This window comes from Diadema antillarum, unplaced genomic scaffold (assembly GCF_040938485.1).
Source record: "Diadema antillarum isolate AM-2024a unplaced genomic scaffold, OU_Dant_1.0 seq00000845_RagTag, whole genome shotgun sequence".
Taxonomy (NCBI): domain Eukaryota; kingdom Metazoa; phylum Echinodermata; class Echinoidea; order Diadematoida; family Diadematidae; genus Diadema; species Diadema antillarum.
This window is the reverse complement of record NW_027271719.1, coordinates 236,102-258,482: the sequence shown is the minus strand read 5'-3', so window position 1 is coordinate 258,482 and position 22,381 is coordinate 236,102. Positions and strand designations below refer to the sequence as shown.

Below are 22,381 nucleotides of genomic sequence, written 5' to 3'. Positions count from 1 at the left end.
ATTCTCTCCAATAAACTTCCAACCACTTAGGCACTGATATAAATGGCATATTGTTGTCCGATGTACAATTTCAGACTTTTTCAATAAATGTAGGCCTTCTAGAGAAAAGTATTGAATGAAAATGAGTCGTACTCTGTATTATGTACACGTTTTCTCGATGTCTAAGTATATGGTAATGTTGTAGTATAAAGAAAAGCAAGAATAAGGAATCATCAAATCTTAGCAAAATTTAATTTGAACATGTTTGGTGATATTGATTCAATGTTCGACTGAACCTACTATAGTAAATATATACACATAGATATACACCATACACTTGTGTATATATATATATATATATATATATATATATATATACATATATATATATGTGTGTGTGTGTGTATGTATATAATTATATATATATATATATATATATATATATATATATATATATATATAACGTTAATATTCATAATGTACAATGATATAGTGTGGCACTGAGTCAACTGATTTGATGTCCTTCTTGCATTAAATTTATCAACTTGCCTGAGCAGACATGCTCGACACGAAAGAGAACGCGGTATCTCTCCTGTATTTTTCATGTCAATGTGACACCAAGGAGGTATTAGCCGAGTCCAAATCGTCTCCTTCTATACATAATTTGAGCCCTTATTGCTCCAACGGATGATTAATGACTGGACCCTAATGTCAGCTGTGACTGACCTTCCCGTGTGTATGGATGGTACAACGAGGTTGGGATGGCTATGGGTGATTCCGGTGCCAACCCACTGGTGTTCAAATCTCCAAAATAAAGGCGTTAAGTACATCCTTCCGCTTACTTATCACCGCTTACTGTCGCAGATTCCATATTCGTCATGCTTCCCTGGATCAAAGTAGCCTGGGGGTACCCCTCCTCCTCGCCCAGTGCCCCCTTCTCTCCTTGGTGACAATGACGTGGGAGCCAAGCCAACAGGTGCGCACCTTTCTCAACTTAACTCCTTCCCTGTAGGGCCTATATGTTACTTTTTTTTCCTTATCCATTCATATGACATTTTGCGTAAGCTCATTTCATATAGCTATCTGTATTTTCAAGTTATCCTAACTGCCTAATGTGGAATTGTAAGTCTCTCGAATCTAAAATAGATACTTTTTCTGTCAAAACTTGTTAACGTTCTTAATCAGTGACGATAGGACTGCAATTTATGTTCGAAATCGTTATCATAAAAGATACGTACACACATACGCAAAACACCACACACACACACACACACACACACGTTTTGTTGTTTTTTTCATCAGAGAAAGAGAGAAGAAAAGGGGAAGACATGATGTTCTACGCCGTGGTTTATTGCTCAATTTATCAGAGTAAGATTGAATAGAGCATACAACGTTCACGTTGGCAATTCGAACCACGATATGAATGAACTGAACTTTTCAATTTGTTGACACATGCAGCAAAGCTGTTCTCGGACTTAACGTCGGTTCCAATTACGTTTCGTCCTGAAACTCATCATATAGATGTTATGACTCATAAACAGGTTTGCTTGTACAATTACTTAAGCCATGGAAAGCACTATAAGATTAAGTTATTCTATCATGCCTTGGGTTATCCAAATCAAAAGACCTGACCCAAGCATTGTAACTATTCAGACTTTGCACTTTGATATTCAGATATTCAATTACACCATTACTGAACCTCATCTGCAGAAAGCAACACAGTGTACATTGTACAATGGTTTATCTCGTCACATAAGGTACTCGACATTGCGAAAGCCTTTCATACTTCAAAGTCATGTCGAAAGTTGCTTCATCCCTATCAGATTATATCATTCGCAACCTTAATAGGAGACTATACGATATCAGTTAAGTCTTTTCCACACATTTACAACCCTATATCATTTTAAGCAGTAGACATATTAACGGGTACATGTGATCTTTTGGTTGAGTTGTTTAACACGATTTAGAGCTATCAAGCACCATCTGCTCAGACCTCTAGTTGTAAGTTAGACAACAATAATAGGTTTACTCTACCTCTACTTTCGACTTGCTAGCACAATTCATAGATTGTCTTGAAAGAACAAAAATAAGAACGATCCAGCAAATTAGTTGTAATTACGTCGTTTTGCAGCTGTAAGTGCTTCTGTTGAACCCGTCAAAATACATATACGACTATTAACTGATTAACCACACTTAACTCACGTACAGAATGTATTTGCACCTTCGAATACGATGTCTTTTATCAATCGCTGGAGCATTTGCATATCTGTCAGTTAAACGTTCGATTGCTAATTATGTGAATTTTTGCTTTTGCTCTGAGGTTTGCTGCTAAAAATGATAAGATTCCTCACCCGTGTCAAGATGTTACCTCAGTGAAGCAAACATTCAATAGAACATGCACTAGCAGAAGAGAGTATAATTATGTTTACTTATTATTTCAATGCCTTCATCACATTCAAACATGTATCAGCAGTAACGGATTAAACAAGTGAAAGGAATATCAAAAAAAAATCAAACATGCTGACGCACTTACTCCTGCATCAAAAACGTAGATGTAGGTATCAATCAATATGATTATCTATTAAGGGTAATCTTCACGATGATAAACTCATTACACAAATAATTTCAATAATATAATTTTACCCAGGTAAATTAGATTTGTTAGAACAAATGTGAATATTTTCCTTACTCTATTGACTTTACTTAGAAGAGTCCCCCTTCTCCCCCTTTATGGACAGGTATAGTATTATAAGTACACGTACAAACATAACTCAACTCAACTCATGTGTGACGCACTGCATGGGTGACGCGGTGTTGTCATGGAAACGCGATTCATGATAGATCAGATCAGAAATTCGCGAGAAAAAAAAACATCAGCACTGCGGAAAGAAGGGCAGAAGAACGTGTGTCTGTCTCTGACATCTTCTATTTTCGGTATTTATTTATTTTTCTATAAAATCTGATAAGAATTTTCTCTGCTGTTTTCGCGGCCAATCAGTCGCCATCTTTAAATAGTCAGCCACTGGGATCTCATCATCTTGATTCACAAGTCAGGCCACGTGTTATCCTCACGTCTGCCAGGTGATGCGAGATGTGTCAACCCATCTTGCACCTGTTTGATGACCATCAGGCTGATGAGTATCTTCAGTGCGTTGACGATTTGAAACATTGACAGCGCAAGAAAGTTACTGCGTTCTTTGCATGAAGACTTTTTCTCACATCAGAGGTGAAAGATAAAAGTCTGACAACCATAAGTTTTGACGAAAACAATCATGCAATTGCTGCCGAAATGAAAAAAAGAAGAGAAGAGATGAAGGTGGCTACATCGCAAACAAATTTACGCCCCCCACCCCCCCCCCCCCCCTTGCTGGATGTACTCGTATTTTGAAAGGCCATCACAAATTTTCTTTTGCAAAGCGGCGGAAAAGCGATTGCTGTTCGTAAATAGATTACTCGGGTTGAACAGGTAGGCCGATAAATGACCAAACATTTTCCTTATCACAGACACACACACACACACAAAACAAAAATATGACATAAAGCCCTTTTATGTTTTGTTGACCTGTATTAAAGATTTCAAGACAATCAAAAGATTAATCCCAAGCAGACATCCATTCATGATGTAAAACGGGCAGGAAGATTATCCCATTGAGTGCCGACTAGAGCAAAAAACAAAAACAAAAACCATAGCATTGTATATACTGTCCAATGTCTCTGGCACAGAAAGGGTTAACCCATTGTTAAGTGCAACTCTATGGGTTCAGTGCAAGGTCTGTTGGGACTTCAGAATCACGGAGGCCAAATTTTAATATCGATGTTTGGCACGTACTATCTTTATTACGACTGCCCCTTTCCATACAATTTTCCTGTCCTTGAGTTTGCTTGAGGCATCATGATTAGATTATAACCCTCCAGGAGGTGAGTAAGATGCTAGCCCGGACAAGATACCATAGCGTGCTCCATCTTGACATTTTAATGCATCGATTTGTAGCATATTGCATCAGATTAAATGAGATGTAAACACAAGACAACTATAAACCTGATCGATAGTTTTAGTGTTCCAACACTAATACAGAAACACATTCTTCACATAATAGTTTGAGGGAGAAAGGTTCGCGGTAACACCATTGGTGTTGGTGTTACCGCAACCCCCTCATTCACTTTACCATGTAAACTATCAAGCAACACATAGCATAATAGTTTCTTACCTTTTTTTTTTGCTATAGGACTATAGCCGATTACCTTTCAGATTCTTTAGTTCATTTTGGACACAGTGTATTCAAATACCGTGTTCTGATGATCTTGATATTAACGTTTACTGATATTATCATTTTGATCAGAATGACTGCTCAGTGAAGGGAATGTACAACAAATATCGAAATGTTATACAGAATTATATGACAAGGTATCAAAATTTCGCTTGGGTCTGACATCATCTAGATCCGTTTCAAAATATTATGATGCCATGTCGCACACTGGAACTCAAGACATGCCTGACTTATCTAAACCATGTATATAGTAATGCAGAGCAGGACAACGAACTGACACAGTACAACATAGTTTGAATACAGAAAACACTTGGATCAGTAAGATACTAACAACATTTACATGATTTCCTCCCTGAAACCAGATGTGCGTGTCATAACTCATATTACGCCTTACGTGATTCGAAACAGCAGCAACTGGGCTCTGTATCACAGATCTTTTAAGAATGGAAAAGTTTGCACGAAATTTCACGAATCATCACAAATTCCCTCTATAACAATACACTATAAGGTTGAAAGTGCCGTCCATGCCACGAAGCAAACTCACACACATGGCATGGTTTTTACCTTCTATCAAGTTTTAAATGGAGGAGAAAGATGCTCTAGTAACAGCCATCCGATATCGTTTGCAAAGCACGGTGAGATATTCGTCACATACTATACCCGAAAATAAAACTCACTCATAGTATAGAATCATACTCAATGACGCACCAGTCACTTGCGAAAAAACACCTTTTTTAGAGATTACATGAAATAAAAAAATGAAAAAAACGACAATCCAACAACATTGGAGGAGCAGATATCACTGGCTATCTATCAGATGCCATTATGCACAATGATTACAATGTACGTAAACTTTATATCGGAACCTCATTTTGAAATGATGGGGGGGGGGGCAGGTAAGACCCTAAGATAGTGACTATCTATAGATTTTTAATAATTTCTGTTCGTATATTATAGGCGAGAAAGTAAAGAATATTCCGTATAAGACGTACCACCATATTTTGCCTCAATTAACATAATAGATACAGTTGTATTATATTTTCCAAGATACCGAAGAAACCATAATTTCAGTTGCATTCCTTCATAGCGCATGCACTTCCTGAGAGCTGAAAATACAGCCCAAGCACATTTTATAGTCACTAAATGTTCATAGCAAAGTGAAATACCCATCGCATTTTAATAAATTACGCGTGCCCTTTATATCATATACAAATTACCAAACGGGATTTTGTTACAGACACAAAATTTCTCAGAGGTACCGTGAATAGACTGCCGTTATTTATCAGGCGAAGCTTAGTTGTTATTGTTGTAGCTTGACACCCAGTTTGCATACAAAATTGATATACCACTTATGATTTGACCTGTTATAGCACTAATACATGATATACCTACAAAAATTCCGCAGATCAATTACTTGAAGTGTATTCATTCGGCATTCTTAAGTTGATGTCATACTGCGATAACTGATTATAGCTCACATAGCATTCTCTAGAAACTATATAAATTCAGTATGTATTGATTCATTACTTTAGAAGTCTTTCTACTTGTTCATGTACATATATCTTTGTGTATATTTGTATGTATATATACATATAGTCAATATATAAATATAATAGAATATGCATTTTCATGGAGAGAATCATGACATATTGACAATGCAAAGTATACAGCTTGATACCAACATTGATTTGCAAATCAAACAGAAGATTCCACTGACGTAGTCCTATTGTCAACTGCCGTTTACAAATCATAATTTGCACATCTAGTAAATCAAGTTTGCATGAACATATCGCCAACAGCTCTTAGAATCTACTAGTAAAATGTAAGTTTCTATCCAGACGATAAAGACGCGGTAATGGTCTAGGTATAGATTTACAGGTATGTGATTAACTTATAAAGGCACTTCATCTATCCAAATAGTTACCATAAAAACTAGCCAAGACAACAATCTGCGCACCAATAATATCCATAAGCTTATGATACGATCCTGTTTCTTTCTTTAAGTTCTAGAGCCTGATGCTGTCTGAAGAATGAATAAGTTTGAATATTTTCCTGGTTTTTGTAAGTATAAGTGGGAGTAGGAACATTGTAGTGTGTTACAGGAAACGTTGAATCCTATCTAAAGCCTAGGATCCTAGTATTTTCGATTCATGCGCGATATGTACTTTTTTGGACAAGCAGCTTTTGTCGCCGATGTTGCTCTTAGTCCCAGGATAAAAATGGGCAAAGGGTAAGCTGGGTTGTAGATGGTGACAGGATCCTCTGGAAGAGTAGTGTTACATTAAGTGAGGGTACTCTGGAAAAAACCTCTCTTATCATCATTCTTTTTGTTTTCTTTATAGGTAAAAGAAACCAGCTCTATTTTTCATCACGATTAGTTCTTTTCCTACTATACATAACTATGTTACTCGGCCTTAACATTAGTTCTTATTACTGTAACTATCATCACTAACAACTGTTCTAGTATCATGCAGTCATCGCGGAATCCTAAAACATAATTATCTTGCAGATCGAGAAGCAAAGAAAATGCTCGAGTGCGATTCCTTACATTAATCGAAGCTTTGTACATATGCCACAAGCGCTGAATTCATGAAATTGGGGGTACTTATGTTCTTTGGTGCTACTGAGAGAACTTCTGACATTCATGAGATTTTCCGACTCTTGAATTGATCTTTACTTAACAGGGGCGGATCCAGGGAGGACCGCAACCGGCGCACGCCCCCCTTTATTTTTTGTTGAAACAAAAGAAATAAAAAGAAAAAATGGGGGAGGGGTGGGTGCGCCCCCTTTAATTTTGTAAACGCGCCCCCTCTTTACGGAATTCCTGGATCCGCCCCTGCTTAAAGTAAAAACAACTAGAAATGTCGCTAAGGCGACTGCTATGCCTCCGCCATAATGCATGATTCTCCTAATAGGTCTATAGTACATGTGGACAATGCATAATTACATTTTCACAATATTGGCAAAATATTGAAATTTCATGTTTGTCACAAATGTGTTGAATGTTCACCTTCCTTTACCTAGGTTTAATTAGATGAATAGGAGAGCATGTATTTGGGGATTCAAGGACTTTAACTTGACTTTGACCCATTCATAAGTGTATGAATACTGTAATTTTCAAGGTATGGAGAAAAAGTGTAATTTCTGTATTGAAAAGTACACTGTTACCATTTTCTTTTGGCCTTTGACCCTAAAATTCATAGGATAATCACTGTCAGGCAGAACATGCATAAATATGTAGTAAGTTTCAAGATAACTTGAGCCACTTCTGAGATATGGAGGAAAAAGTTAGTTCAGCACTTTCCCTTGATCTTTGACCTTTGAGGCAAACCCCTGCCCCCCCCCCCCCCAAAAAAAAAAAAGAGAAAAAGAAACTTTCCAGATAATCTAGGTTATACATGCATACACCAAGTGTAAAAAAAAAAAAATTGCTGGCATTACATAAATATGAGGGAAATAGTAACAATTTGAAGTGTTGCACTTGACCTTTGACCCCTGACCTTTGACCCTATGAACCCTAGATTCTCTAGATAATAACTGCCAGTCAGTACATGTTTATATACTATGTTCCATGAAGATACCTTGAACAATTTCCAAGGTACGGAGAAAAAAAGCGAAGTTTTGATATTTTAACTTGACCTTCTGACCTTTGACCTTTGACCTCATGACCCAAAACTTTCACCAGAGAATCTTAATTGGGTAATACATGTATACACTAAGTTTCAAGAAAATATCTTCAGGCATTGCATAGATATGGAGGAAATAGTGAAATTTTACGTATTTGACCTTGACCTTTTGACCTTTGACCTTGACCATGTGCACCCAAAAGTTGATAGGCACAACTTCACCCCCTAATACACATACATGCCAAGTTTCATTAGGATACCTTAAAAGGTTTTGATAGTTACCCTGTCCACAAAATTTATTACGGACGGACGGAAGGACGGACGGAAGGACGGACGGACGGACGGACGGACGGAAGGACGGACGGACGGACGGACGGAAGGACGGACGGACGGACGGACGGACAACCCGAAAACATAATGCCTCCGGCACCACTTCGTGGCGGAGGCATAAAAAGAAAGCCTCAAGCATCTATTACGAATGACTACTAGCAGCCGAAATCCATGTGATCTCTCCTATAGGTGGCGCTCTTCGGGCACCAGCAAGCAAAAATGAACACTGTGTGCGCTCTGTACAGTTGTCAACATGTTAATGTAAACATACAGGTACATTAATGTTCATGATGTCAATATGTTTGGTGTGTTGGGGTCTTTCGACGTTTCGAATCAACGTACTATTTTGTTTGCTGTACGTAACGAAATAGATTATGATGTCATACTTGGTAAAACATTATTAGAGCATACTCGGGGTTGGGAAGCTCGTTATTATTTTGTATGGCATCTAGTCATAAGTATCATGGACAGGCAGCTAGGGAGGCTGCCCTGGTTAATACGATCATATAGAAAAATGGCAAACATCTCTTTAAAATGCTTTCTATACAATAATACATTATCATATAATGACCTATAACCACATTTGGCGTATGAAAGTGTTCCGAGATTGTATTACCTATGCCACTTTTTTACTCATGCAGATTACACCAACATTGACATATATTTTCGTCGCAGCTGTTGAACTACTACGCCTTTAAAGCTACCACTTTCTTATCACTGATATACCTGAATGAATAAATCTATATTATACATTATTTTGTAATAGCATGATAAAGTTTAAATACCGGTTCTTAAAACACAACCTGTTTCCCATGTTGTTGTTTTGTTTTTTCTGTGGAAGCTGAATTATCGTGGCTCGCTGTCTTACGTTAGTTTTTCTATGGCCGATGTCAGCACCACCATTTGGTCGTTGAGGTCGCGGATGGCGTCTCGTAGCTTGTCGACTTTGTCTATGACCTGGACGCTTTGGGTGTAAGGGTCGTATCGGACGTTGTACGATCGCGCCATCTTCATCGCGTACAACCTGAAGGACACGATAGAGGGTTTGGAATAAGATTGGGTGGTCGAAATTTAGAGGTTAATATTTTCTAAACATGAACAGATCTTCTTTTTTTCATCCTGAAAGAAAAAAATGTTCTTATTCTGGCAATCTTCATCTCTTAAAGGGAAGCAGTCCTGAGATTTTCACTGTACTCATAATTAAGAAGAGTAAAAAATATAACCTTTCACCAATTTATACGCGTGGACATCAAAAATTGTCTCCGTACGCGATTTTAAAAAAATAATTCCTGCAAGCGATCGTGTAAGAGCCTGCCAAAAGGTGCAACGTCATTGATGCCCTACTCTCAAGTCGACAGCCGTGCCTCAGAAAACCAATTTAAGTGTTCAAAATGATCATATCTGATTTTTTCATAAAATGTGACAATAATGTGGTTTTATTATTTCAAACAAAATATTTCAAGCTTATTTATATATACAATTAATATAAAAATAAATAGTAAACATGTATTTATAAATAACTAGGGATGACGAGCAGAACACCGCTGGAAAGAGTTGTGCATCGATGACGTATGACTCTCCGCCAAGACTTGCTCATTTGCAGAGTCACACTTTTTTAACCGAAATGTACGAGCTTATTTGGTGATTTGAAAGTTTGTTTTTGATGAAAGTAGTTCATTGGAGGTACCAACAACAACATATTTTTTTTAATTTCGTGAGGACTGCGTCCCTTTAAGCAAATCATCACGGAAAAGATTGCACACACAAACAAGCAAACATTATTAGAAGCAAAGAGAGTGATGTAGACAGACAAAAAAAAAGTGAATATGATACCTCAGTTTAGATTTGGCGTCATCGAACGAATCAGACACGAAGTAGATCGGTTGGTAGGTTTTGTCCTGGTACTCCTGTACAGCCGTCTTGTTGGGATCAAAGGGTCGATGCTCCGGTTTGTCGGAGAGGGCGTACTGCCATGGAACAAAAAAAGAGAATGATAACGTGCTGGAATATCCTGGTTAAATAAATTCCAAGTAGGAAAGCTATATGCGTGGCAGTGTCGTTAATCGAAAGTGAAACAATTTTTCTTATTCAGTGCTATTTCTTTGCCTACAGCTTATAAACAGATTTATAAACCTTGACTATTTCCTGGCGGTGTGAGGAAAATTTGTTTGAGTTTGATTTTTTTTTTAAAGGTAGTCGAACATAATATAGGCCCTATAATCAAATCAACGTCGATACTTAATCAGCAAACTGAGCATAACTCGTTGATTTTACTCTTTTTTAACAACCAGTTTTGTGTATCATCAAACCCGACACCTTCCATACCGTACCTGAAGCTCTCCGAATGCAGACAGTAGCCCGGCGCCGTACGCGCGAATTTCTCCGTCTTGCTTGCATAGGCCAAACTCAACGGTGAACCAATAAAGCTGTAATTCAGAATAAACAAGAAAATCCTTGAAATGATACGGATTCAAGACATATTTAGTTTTAAAAGGTATCAAAAACTTTACAAAAAAAATGAGGAATTCGCCTACAGTGCGTAGAGCGAAAGTATTCTTCACACTCTTAAGTAAAAGAAAGTAGAAGTATTACTGCCCAACACATCAGCGGATTCCATGGAATCACCACCAAAAACCCTTGAAATGCCGTCAAGTCCTGAAATTGTTACTGTGCTTTCCTATTGTCTTTTGTATAAGATGAACAAATGTCACATTTCATTATTACGCTACCCATGTTGTATATGCATTGTATTGTATTGTATGGTATTGTATTGTATTGTATTGTGTTGTATTGTATTGTATTGTATTGTGTTATATTGTATTGTATTGTGTAGTATTGTATTGTATTGTATTGTATTGTATTGTATTGTATTGTGTTGTATTGCTATGTATCGCATTGCATCGTATTGTATTGTATTGTATTGTATTGTATTGTATTGTATTGTATTGTATTGTATTGTATTGTATTGTGTTGTATTGCTATGTATCGCATTGCATCGTATTGTATTGTATTGTAATGTATTGTATTGTATTGTATTGTATTGTATTGTATTGTATTGTATTACAGAATAACCTGTCCCCACTTTCTTGAATTTCACATAATAATGTTATCCACGCTGCGATTTTCTCGGTGGATTCGAAACGAGACGTTTAGCCTTTAGTCTCATTGTTTTACCACAAGAGAGGTGGATCCTAACAAAAGTAGATGAAACTTATATTTACCGTGGCCAGTCTGGTTATATCCTCGTCTGATACTCCTAGAGAGGCAAGACCTATTTCCTGCGGGAAAAACAAAAGGAATATCAAGGATAGATTTTCCACATAATTTCACTCAAGCATTCGCTTACACGATATATCGAATAAAAGACTAATCTGTCCTTACTACTTTACTATTCCCAACAGTGCTAGAACCATTTCACTTCATTTCATTTATTTTCCGTTTCCAAATGAAAAGTTCACACAGTTATAAACACAACGTGATTGGCCGAATACAAAGTGTTTCAAATTACATCGGCACGTGAATTGTTATAGCCATGCTCTGGTAACAAACTTTGAACAAAGTCATATAGAAATAATTAATGTTATATCAAATGCTGGGTAATTAAGCAGGCTGGAAATGGAGGTGCCTCCTAAAGGCTTAGCTTGTATATTGCTATCAAACATACCACCTTAAAATCTTTCCACACTATCAGAGAATGTCAACTTCAAGAAATTCAAGAAGATCAATACAGGATGTCATTACACTTCTCTCATTTTTTTTTCCCGAGAAGTATACAGATAGGAAAAAGATATATAATTATTTACTATTATTTTAGTAATCAATAGGAACTTCATTGTTGTGTATGCGTGGATGGGGCAAGACATAGAGTAGTTGAAAGCCTATAGATTAGAGATGGGCGAGCTTTACCTGAGAGAACTGTGCGAAGGTTGGATCTGCCAACATAGGAACGTGTCCGAGGAGTTCGTGGCAGCAATCGCTGTGAGGCAAGAGTAATATCTATTAGTGTTGCCTTCTAATGTTGTTATTGTATACAATCGTAGAGGGCGCTTGCCTCCTTGATTCACGACATTCTTTACGCGAAGACATAAAGATTGCCTGTATGACCATTTATAAACTTACAAATGCATATACAATGAAGAACATATTATAAAGGTCATCCAAGCTCTTGGGACTATACCTGACCATCATTTATTTATGGCGTATCATTATGGAATGGACAGGCGAAAACAGGGGTAGAGTCTATGCCTCTGAGATGTGGTATTATTGTCACATGACTATACTAAATACACTGCATCCTCCTTTTCCTGAGTGCACTTGGACTGATATTAACTTCACCTAGTGTAAACAGTACAAACTGCACCAATCTCCTCGGATTATTGTGAGTTTACTATGTAAGCACTATGGAGATGTTCAAAGTTATGCTTTTACATTGTATACACCATCATATCAAATAGATAATGCATGATTATCTACAAAACATCTGGGTTTTCTTTTTTCACACTGTGAGAGTAATTTCACAGTGAAAATGCTTCAGTCCTGTGGATATTCATTCAGGAGAACACATAAGATTCAAGGTGACGACAGTGTTTACAATCTATATCGCACATTAGTACTGTCCCGGCATTCATTTTAAAAATTATGTAGTTTGTTTCTCTGTTTTTTACAGAAATGTCAGAATTGAAAAGTCTTTGTATTTCCGATGCGAAATAATCTGGGATGATAGAATAATTTCTCAGTCAGTCCTCACACTCCTTCCCGACACAAGTTCTTGTTTGCTGATTGCTATTTTGTTTGTTTGTTCATTTGTTTGTTTATCTACTTTAACAAAAATTGTGCGTTTGACGTTTCAACAAAGCATTTTATAGTCCAACGGCATAGAAATATTAGTGCATACTCACGGTTCAGGGGTGTGCATGGGGGCGGAAGAATGGCGGATGTACTGCGTGGCTTGGAAAACCCTGAATGCGAGACTGGCAAGAAAATCACGTGCCGAAAGAAGACCAGCCACCGGTCGCAGCTGAAAACCAGTCTTAGCTGCAGAAATCAGAAAAAAGGAATATGACGACTGGTGTGTGTTTCTACCACTGCTTGAGATCGATTGTAATTATGATAACATATATATTTGCTTTCTTTATAAAGTGATTTAATTCAACCACATTTAACCAGGGGTCAGTGCCCGGTAACATTCATGGCGACAGGTATATCTATGGAAAGCGATTATGTTTTAATTTAAACTTTGTTCTAATCTCAATTTCTGAATGTGCGCATTTTGTCATCGCAATGAAAGCAACATGATTTTTTGTGGTCCCCATCTACATTGACAGACATACTCTGTAATATTTGTATGTTGCCAAAAACTCGTCAATCTTTACATCTACGTATATCTACATTTTGCGTTTACGTTTGTTGGTTTGCTTGTTTACTTTTAACTTGTAATTACACTTACCTTTCAAAAAGTTTGACACGTCTTCAAGTTGTGGTACAAATGTCTCGCTGATATGAATAAAAAGACACAAATAAAAGAAAAAAATCATGGCATTACTCAATTTTAAGCATCTCAGTGGTAGGTATTTTTATGATGTATGTAATTTATTATGTATATATAAAGGGAGATGGCGATATATTTACAAAGGTATCGACGACGTCTGTAGCAGTCTTGTGGCAACAATTGAATGAGTACTAATATCATTCAGCAACATGCAGTAACAACAGCACCGGGTAATTCCTTCGCTGATACATCCTGAGTTGCAATTTGCCCAGTCGACTCATTCGGGATGATGAGGAACGACCTCCAAAACAATCAAATAAATGGTCCGATTATTGAAGGTGAACAATTATTACATTCCTTCTAGAGTGTAGGTCCTATGCTGGAAGTCCCCTTTACGGAATCGATTCAGTACAATGAAAGAAAATGTAAAGAGTGCGTTGATTGTGTTTATGATAACATGAAGGCAACTAGATCTGAAAATGACTACGGTAAATTGACACCTCATTCTGATTCACTTTATTCTTATACACATGAAAATCTATACAATTGAATGTACATATGTATTACCTTTGAAGGGCTTGAGAAGAAAAACTTGTGCAACCGATTTGTCTTTTATGTTATCGTATCTCTCATTGTGTTATCCCTCTCTCCTTTTCCTTATTCATTATCATCTATATTATATCATATTATATTATATTATATTATATTATATTATATTATATCATATTATATCATATTACACTATATCATGTTATATTGTATCTATATCATATTATATTATATTGTATTATATTATATTATATTACATTACATTATAATTATATCATATTATATTATATTATATTATATTATATTATATCATATTATATTATATTATATCATATTATACTATATACAGTGAGAATATTTATCCATTCCCGCTCATTATTCATCATCTATCTTTCTCTCTCTCTATCTTATCTCCCACTCTGTCTATCTCTATCCCCTGTATATTCTTGACTAAACAGTCTCTTTCTCTTTCCTCTCTCTCTCTCTCTCTTTCCGTCAATCAATCTCAAACAACGATCCCTTCTTGTCCTCACTCATTCAACATTCACAGCCGAGTTTCGACACCATTGACCAGGAGAGCGTGATTGAGGTAAGTGGTACTTTCGTTTTCTCTCTTTTTTTTTTTTCTGCTACGCAACCTCTCGCTCATATTCAACCCATTTACCGACCAACCGAAATGTCATCTGGAAGATAACAAAATTCGAAACTCATAAAAGGGCAATCGACAGCGATTGGGCCCTAATACCCGCGCGACGCGAAAGACGAGCCGAAAATCAATTGCACCCAACAAACTGGCGGCGTGTGCGTTACCGCCACTGGAGGACAGACGGACCAGACAATCATCCATCTACGAGATTTCAATTCGCCAAGGACTTCTTAATCGTAATGGGCACAGTTGTATACTGACTTCGACAACTCGACCCCCTTAAACTCACCTGCGAATGGACACATTAATGCAGATTGTATCAGGCTTGAATTTTAATGGTTGTGATTATCTATGCGAATGATTGGAAACTCTCTTGTTGTTAGGCGATGACCTTCGCCAAAATAACGCCTGCATGCCAAGTAATCGATTTCGCCTCACAAACGTTCTTAGTGTGTGCGATTCTTTCTTTAGCAAATTAAAACTCTTATAACTCTGTGACGATTTGAGAAAGGTTAATTGCAAAGGCTCAAGTTGGCAGGTGGAAAGTTTCTTCTTACTACATAGCGGTTTCAAATATACCCGACACGATGTTTGACTGCACAACTAAACATCCCTGAGTGACAATAACTATCAGCTCTGGTCACTTTCACGTCCTGCTAAAGTTCTCGAGACATCATATCTTTTTAAGAGTCCTTGTGGAAATGATGCAAGTAACATTAATTTCTCACCTTTATTTTACACAACGTAGAGAAATGATTATCCTGTCAATGATTATAACCACGCAAGGATATCTTAAATGAAAATGACAACATTTCATTCTGTGCATGTTAGTAGACAGGTAAGTGGTATAGACAACATAGATGCAGTACAGGTAGTAAAGACAGCAGTAGCATAGGTAGTAAAGGTAGCAGTATAGATAGTAACTCTTATCAGTTCCTAGTGAGTTTACTGTCCAGAACAATCTCAGATACGATATTTTACCTGTAAATCCCTTCTTTCTCCAGAACGTTGAACGCGTCTATATGAACCTTGCAAGCATGTGTTGGGAACATGGCTTTCAGCTGCCGGTAAATCAGTCCCCTGCGAAGAACAGTGGAACACGAAAGAGTAAAGATGTCAGGCAATGCGACAAATTTTGCTAAGAATCATGGTAAGGCCATGATGAAGAAAGGAAACACCTGTACAGTGTATCTTGATTTTCATAACGTGCTGATACTTTCCATTTCATGCCAAGGGGGTCACGATAATCGTGTTCATCTCTTGTGTGTTATTCTCCAGAGATTTGGCCCTTACTTTGAATGGTAAAGGTTTACATCAGCGAGATTGCTTTTACTTCGCCTACGTTTATCTAAAAACACGAAATTTTGATGACTGATTAAAGAAAGAAAGAAAAACCTCGATGGCTTCGTATACATATGGATGGATATTACCACCCATCACAGGCTCTCAAACACACACACACACACACACACGCGCGCGCACAGATGCACACTCACACACACTTACACGCACACACACACACGCACACACTCATGCGTGACATCCTTATTTCTCTGTTTTATCAAAATTGGCGCTACTAAATTACTAATAAATGCATGATTTACAACGCTTACACCTTGTCGAATGTGAATGTATAACTGTTAATGTCAAAAGCTGGATTGCTACGAACGAAAAAAAAAGATAACGACTTTCCTGGTCATTGAGAATCCAACAGCGTGCCGCAGACAAGCAGGGGAAATAGTCAAACAATAAGATATATTACAGAAAAAAAACACGAACTTGTTATCTAAATAAAAAGTCATCATTTGTGTAGAAACTAGAAGAACCTGTCAAGCCTGTACTAATACCTGATCAAGTTTTATGACGACGGAATCAGAGAAAATCTGACGTAATGTACCATCGTAAACATTTATCAAGCCTCTGTTTTCAGGATCGGTACTTTGTGACAGATCTTCATGTGAGGGTGTGGGAGTCTTCATTGTATGGAATTGACGTGACGATACACACACACACACACACACACACACACACACATACACACACACACACACACACACACACACCCTGCTTGGGCATGGTGTACCCTTCCTACAACTTGTTTAATGTAAGAAGATGTCGGACACGTTTATTGATCATTTCATGATGGAACAAGAACGCTCGATTTCGACGAGAAAAAAAAAAACCCTCTGCAATATTGACAGTTATCTGAAATATTTACGCATTTGCTCGATGGTAGAAGATACACTCATCCTTTGTCATGTCGATCGTTCTACTTCAATATCTCTCCCTCTTATGTTGTGTTCTGGCAGAAACGGGGTATCAATCTGTCAAAATCGACGCTCGCATGCCATGAACTACTGACGTTAATTATAAAGTAACGATTATCGCTACATTACACCTCCTCTCTCCGCGATGTAATTCTGCCTATCCATCACCCACTACCTGTCCACTCATTTCGTTCCTCTCTTCTTCCTTGTTCGTTTCTTCTTCTTCTTACTTCTTTCTGTCTAAACCCAATATTGTCTGTCCATTTACTCTTCGAGTGACGTCACACAAATGGCGCACTGCGCGGAACAGTCTTCAATTCTCCGAGTAACAAATACAAAGTCAACACACAGTGCTTTGACATGTTGATGGAGACATCAACGAGCGCGATGCCATGTCAGTAATTGCTATACTCGCCGAGACCATGACCAGGCTGCTGGGAACATACAGAAGGGTCTTGAGACTATTGGATCTTTCTTCCAATTTCTAGCTTATCGGCAATGAGGCGACCCACAGCACTTGAGTGATCCAACGTGTATATCACAAGTCAAATCGGTAACTATAATTCAAACAGAAAGAAAGTTTCAAACTTGTGAAAAATACGATTTAAAATCACAGATTACGTAGGTAAGAAAGGAAATCAATACAAAGTTGGAGAACGTCTCAATATGCTCAAGGATAAGAATATACATTTATCACATATGTATGTATTTCTTTTCCCAAAACCTGTCTGAGGTTTACCTAATTCATATTCAAAATGTTATTTCAGATAAGTAAATAAATCATAGAAATTATACATATTTCAAAAGGCCTTTTGTTTTGTATACTTTTCTAGCTATGTCAGCTAAAGTGCATTCATCTCTCTCTAGACAACTCAGTTTTGACTCAATCTCGAAAATACGCAGGTAAGATATAACTGTCCTCCACGTCGAGTCTCAGAACTGTGTATCGATATCAGTCGTCCATTCGTATGCCGAGATCTACTACCGCGCTCCAAAATAACTACGGTTTTATTGCTCGCATGTATACCGGCGTGTTTTCTTGATATCAGTGTATTTCCCCGGGGCCAGCAGCTGGCGCTGTAATTATATCGCCCGATCGATAATCTTCGATTACGCCGATCGAATACCTGTGGCGCGCGGCGCATCGTCAAACACGGTTTTTTGTCATATATCGCGGAAAAGCGTGCGCGTTTCTGGAGCCTCCAACTACTAGTACTTGACGTGCACGAGCACAGACACGTCTTACAACCACTAAGACAGAACAACTGGTTATGCTTGACGTGACCAAAATAGCAACACTTAAGCTTGAAATATTCGACAGCTGCTCAACCCACATCTGCACATTTTTTCTTGTTTTTTTTTTGCTTCCCCCCCCCCTCTTTTTCGAGTTAATAGCAGTGTAGAGATGTCATCAGCGGTATTAACTGCCACCAGGTGAATGAAAATAAGATAAACTTTTCATTATTTCTTTTATTCCAACTTGAAGGAGGTGACGAATATAACAATTTTGCTCGTTTTCAAAGTAAATCAGTAAGTAGAATAGTGGTCAAAAGCTGCAGCGAAACGACGGGCCGACCAAACAACAGATCCTTTCCAGCTCCTTGCCCTACTAGGATAGAAGTTTACTAGTATACAGGAAATATCGAAAACCTTTCAACTTCTCTCTAGTGATGATGTGGGACGCTCTCTCAGTGTTTGCTCTGTTTAATGTTCCGTGAGCACTGAACGCCAGAGGAGCAGAAGCCTACATAGTGATCTGCGACTGTGAATGATGGAAAAGGAAGTGTAAGAAAAGAAACACAAAATGCAAAAGCACAGGTCGAGGGAAGCGTCGGTGCGAAAGACTCAAGAGAGCGCGCAATATCTCTGCATCTGGGAGTGAGTTTTTGTCATGTGTTTCCCAATGTCTTTCTTTGACAAGCAATATGTTTATTCGTCTAGATGTGAATATTGCGTAATGGTGCGTATACGCAGAGATTCTATAGTTACAAAGAAAATTATGGACACAATTAAAGCTCTTTGTATAAGCCTACTAATCTCTTTGTGGGTGCTTGTTGTAGTTCATGTGTGCGTATATCACTTGGCGGTTTTTGAGTAGAATTTAAGTGTTTCATTAAAAAAAAAGTTATCCACGAATACACTCTTTCTCTGTTCCAATACATCGTCCATCCTCCTTAGACTTATAGTTCCGATGCGGTCTGCGCTGTCTCAACTCCCCCCACCCCCCTTCTTTTTCGTCTTGTCTTTGGCTTGAGGAAGAGAAGAAAATTGAGTTCCTGTCTCTATGTCTCTATCCCTGTGTAGGGACTGTAAAAGAAAACTTGAAATACTGCCCTCTATGTGGCTTTGGCACGAGGGATGGCAAGAGAAAAAAAAAGTAATCATACTGCCCTCTTTGAACGCCTACCTTATCATACTGAATAACAATTGCGACGACTTGCATTGTTTTGCTCACTGTTAATATAATGTGTGTACACTAATTGATGTAAGTAGGCATGATAATTAAACTTTTAAACGGGTTATGATATCATCAAAATCGTATTCGCGGACCAATGATGAACACAAAACATTTAATTGGGTCTACCTGATATTTACATCTCACTAATCCGGCTAACAGTTGTAAACTCATTTCATCTCCAATTGAAAATTCTTTGAATAATACTTAATTTGTTAAACAGTAACATCTACTTATAAGGCCTATGTCGCGATGGATATCGCATGGTCGCTTTGGTGGCTTTGAATCCTCGATATCAGATTCCTTTGGAAGCGATCTGGCACTCAAACCTACTCCATTTGGACTATCGTAATAAGCAAATGGAATCTATGGGGAAAATAGGCTGATAAGTATTACAATTAATCACTGGCAAGTATTTTGGGTAACACAGGCGACGTCAGCGGTGAGAAAGTTTTCCCCTCGGAAATTTTGGAGATTGGAACGTATTGAGTGATAAACCTAGATTTAAGGAGTGACAGGTACTAAGAAAAAGTGTATAGGATATTTCGCGACAGATAGACATGAACATTCCCTACGCACACACGTCCGTATACACTCAACCACTTAAGAATACGTACAATCAATGACATTCGCACAGAAACACAGAATTACAGACACACGCACGCACACACACACACACACACACACACACACACAATTACAAATATTTTCAAACATGTGCAAGCAGCACCATCCCAAGCATCCACGCATGCTCGCGCACACTGACATTCCCCACCCCCATCCCTCATTCTCTAAACAGTTCCATTTCTTTTGAGACAAATTATGCAAGCATTATTAAGAAACCACATTTAATTGACCCAAGTCAAAATTCGTGATGATGTATCATGGACAGTCGAATTTACCGGAAAGACCTTCGTACGTTACGGCGGCACCGAATGTCGAGAAAGAAAAAACAACAACAAAACTATCAGCAGGCGATATTGACATAGCCGTGGATATGGGCCAAATAATGCGCGGCGGTCAAATCGGTCAAGAGACCGGTGAATGTGCAATGCAAGAGAGTTAAGGAGCTGTAGCGAGTGGTCCTTCAGACACACGTGGTAAGTTATGCATGTGATCCATGGTTTAACGACCATTTACAACTAATTAATAGGCTTGAGAGAATTAGACAATCCATACGTCATGCTCTCATTACAACTTGGACAGTGGGGTCATAATTATTCTTTGCATTGCGAAGGGAATGGTGGTTCCTTCACTGAACAAATGAAATTTCGATATAATTACAATACAGAGGCTCTTGGCTTTTGTAGTAGGCCCTACATGAAAATACACCGATGTATAATATCATCATAGATACATGAGGAGAAACACGATTGAAATGGCTTGAGTTATTATCATGGCAGATCTAGAAGAGATTGAATACTTGCCATGTTCGAAGCTCATCTTCCGTGTAGTCGACCCGTGGTATTGGTTCTCCACTGATCATAATGAGTAATAAACGAAGGAGAAGGTCATAGTAAATGGCGTGATTGGAACATGTAACGTCAGGGCTACGTCATAGCTGGAAGCGTTGGTTTGGCAAAAACAAAAGTTACGTGCCCTCGGATAAGGACGACGTGACGGAATTTCTATTATACAGTCAAGTCATCAAATTGACTCTCTGCTGAATACCAACTTTTCGATACGTACCAGCTTTTATGAACTCCCTTAGACATGACAACACGATTCAAGGCGATTTCACATTGTGTAGGCAGAATGCTAGTCAGCGCTACAAATAGCATAAGACTGACATCATAATAATTACGAGTAGACTGTATGTAAGCACGAGCAAAAGAAACAGTGAAGTAGGACCTAAGTGAACAGACCAGCGTGCAGGATTACATCTGATGAGATGCAAAAATCAATGTTAGATTCTTTCACTTTACTCGTTTTTATATTATACTATATACTCATTTCTTAAACTCTGAGACACAAGATAACAGACTCCTCTGAAAGGGGCCGGATAAAAACAATGTTACAGTCATTGAGGGTGAGAGGAGAATTATATCGTCTACTTACTGTTTGTATTTAAAAGCAATATCCGCAATCCTTTGTCGGCGTTCTCGGTAAGCCTTGTCCGAAAAGCCCTGGAAAACGGTAAGAACAGAACCATTTAAGCTTTTCTTCATCAACGATGACTCCAACGTGCCAACCGTCTTTGGTCTGATGTTCCCTTTATTGTGTTTGTTTGTTTTGACAAAGTCTTTATCATAACGTAAGCTAAAGTCAAAGATACTGTGAGGGAAGAGTTAATGGAATTGTAGGAGATAAGCAGCCCTCAGCCCACCGTCATGCGGGATGCTGGAACACAGTTGATTACAGCATTGCAATGATTCCTAATCATAAGTGATCACTCTGTGCAATACCACTACATAATTATTAATCATAATCGCAAGTATATCCTAATCATATGTAACAAATTTCTTGAGAGAGTACACGTGACCAGGCATTTAATTTGCCTGACATGTACTTCTGCATATGATAGGTCATTAGCACTTTCATGTCGCGATGCTTGGTAGTCCTATTTATGTGAACTGGCGAGATTTCATCGCTTCGTGTACTCACGAAAATGGCTGGCGCGCAGCGAAATTTTATCAATCGACAAGAGTCTGCTTTATCATTATGATATAAAACAAATAAGACACACCATTTTGTTCAGGCATTAGAATAATTACCCACATCCAGTACCTTCGAAACAGTCAAAACATCCTCGGCTATCGACTTGGGCGTGTTA

General features: G+C 38.0%; 1 protein-coding gene across 1 annotated transcript in view; it reads right to left on the bottom strand.

Annotated features, from left to right (window-relative positions):
* Nucleotides 1-9,067: 9,067 nt before the first annotated feature.
* The window catches only part of LOC139740256 (tyrosine 3-monooxygenase-like), a 36,226-nt gene continuing 22,912 nt past the window's right edge, over nucleotides 9,068-22,381 (bottom strand). Inside the window, exons 5-14 of the mRNA XM_071650837.1 lie at nucleotides 21,667-21,734; nucleotides 21,036-21,086; nucleotides 15,868-15,966; nucleotides 13,650-13,696; nucleotides 13,102-13,237; nucleotides 12,110-12,179; nucleotides 11,425-11,481; nucleotides 10,534-10,629; nucleotides 10,037-10,170; nucleotides 9,068-9,227 (exon numbers count right to left, since the gene is read on the bottom strand). Coding sequence (XP_071506938.1) covers nucleotides 9,068-9,227; nucleotides 10,037-10,170; nucleotides 10,534-10,629; nucleotides 11,425-11,481; nucleotides 12,110-12,179; nucleotides 13,102-13,237; nucleotides 13,650-13,696; nucleotides 15,868-15,966; nucleotides 21,036-21,086; nucleotides 21,667-21,734 — 918 coding nt within the window. The remainder of the gene's footprint in view (nucleotides 9,228-10,036; nucleotides 10,171-10,533; nucleotides 10,630-11,424; nucleotides 11,482-12,109; nucleotides 12,180-13,101; nucleotides 13,238-13,649; nucleotides 13,697-15,867; nucleotides 15,967-21,035; nucleotides 21,087-21,666; nucleotides 21,735-22,381) is intronic.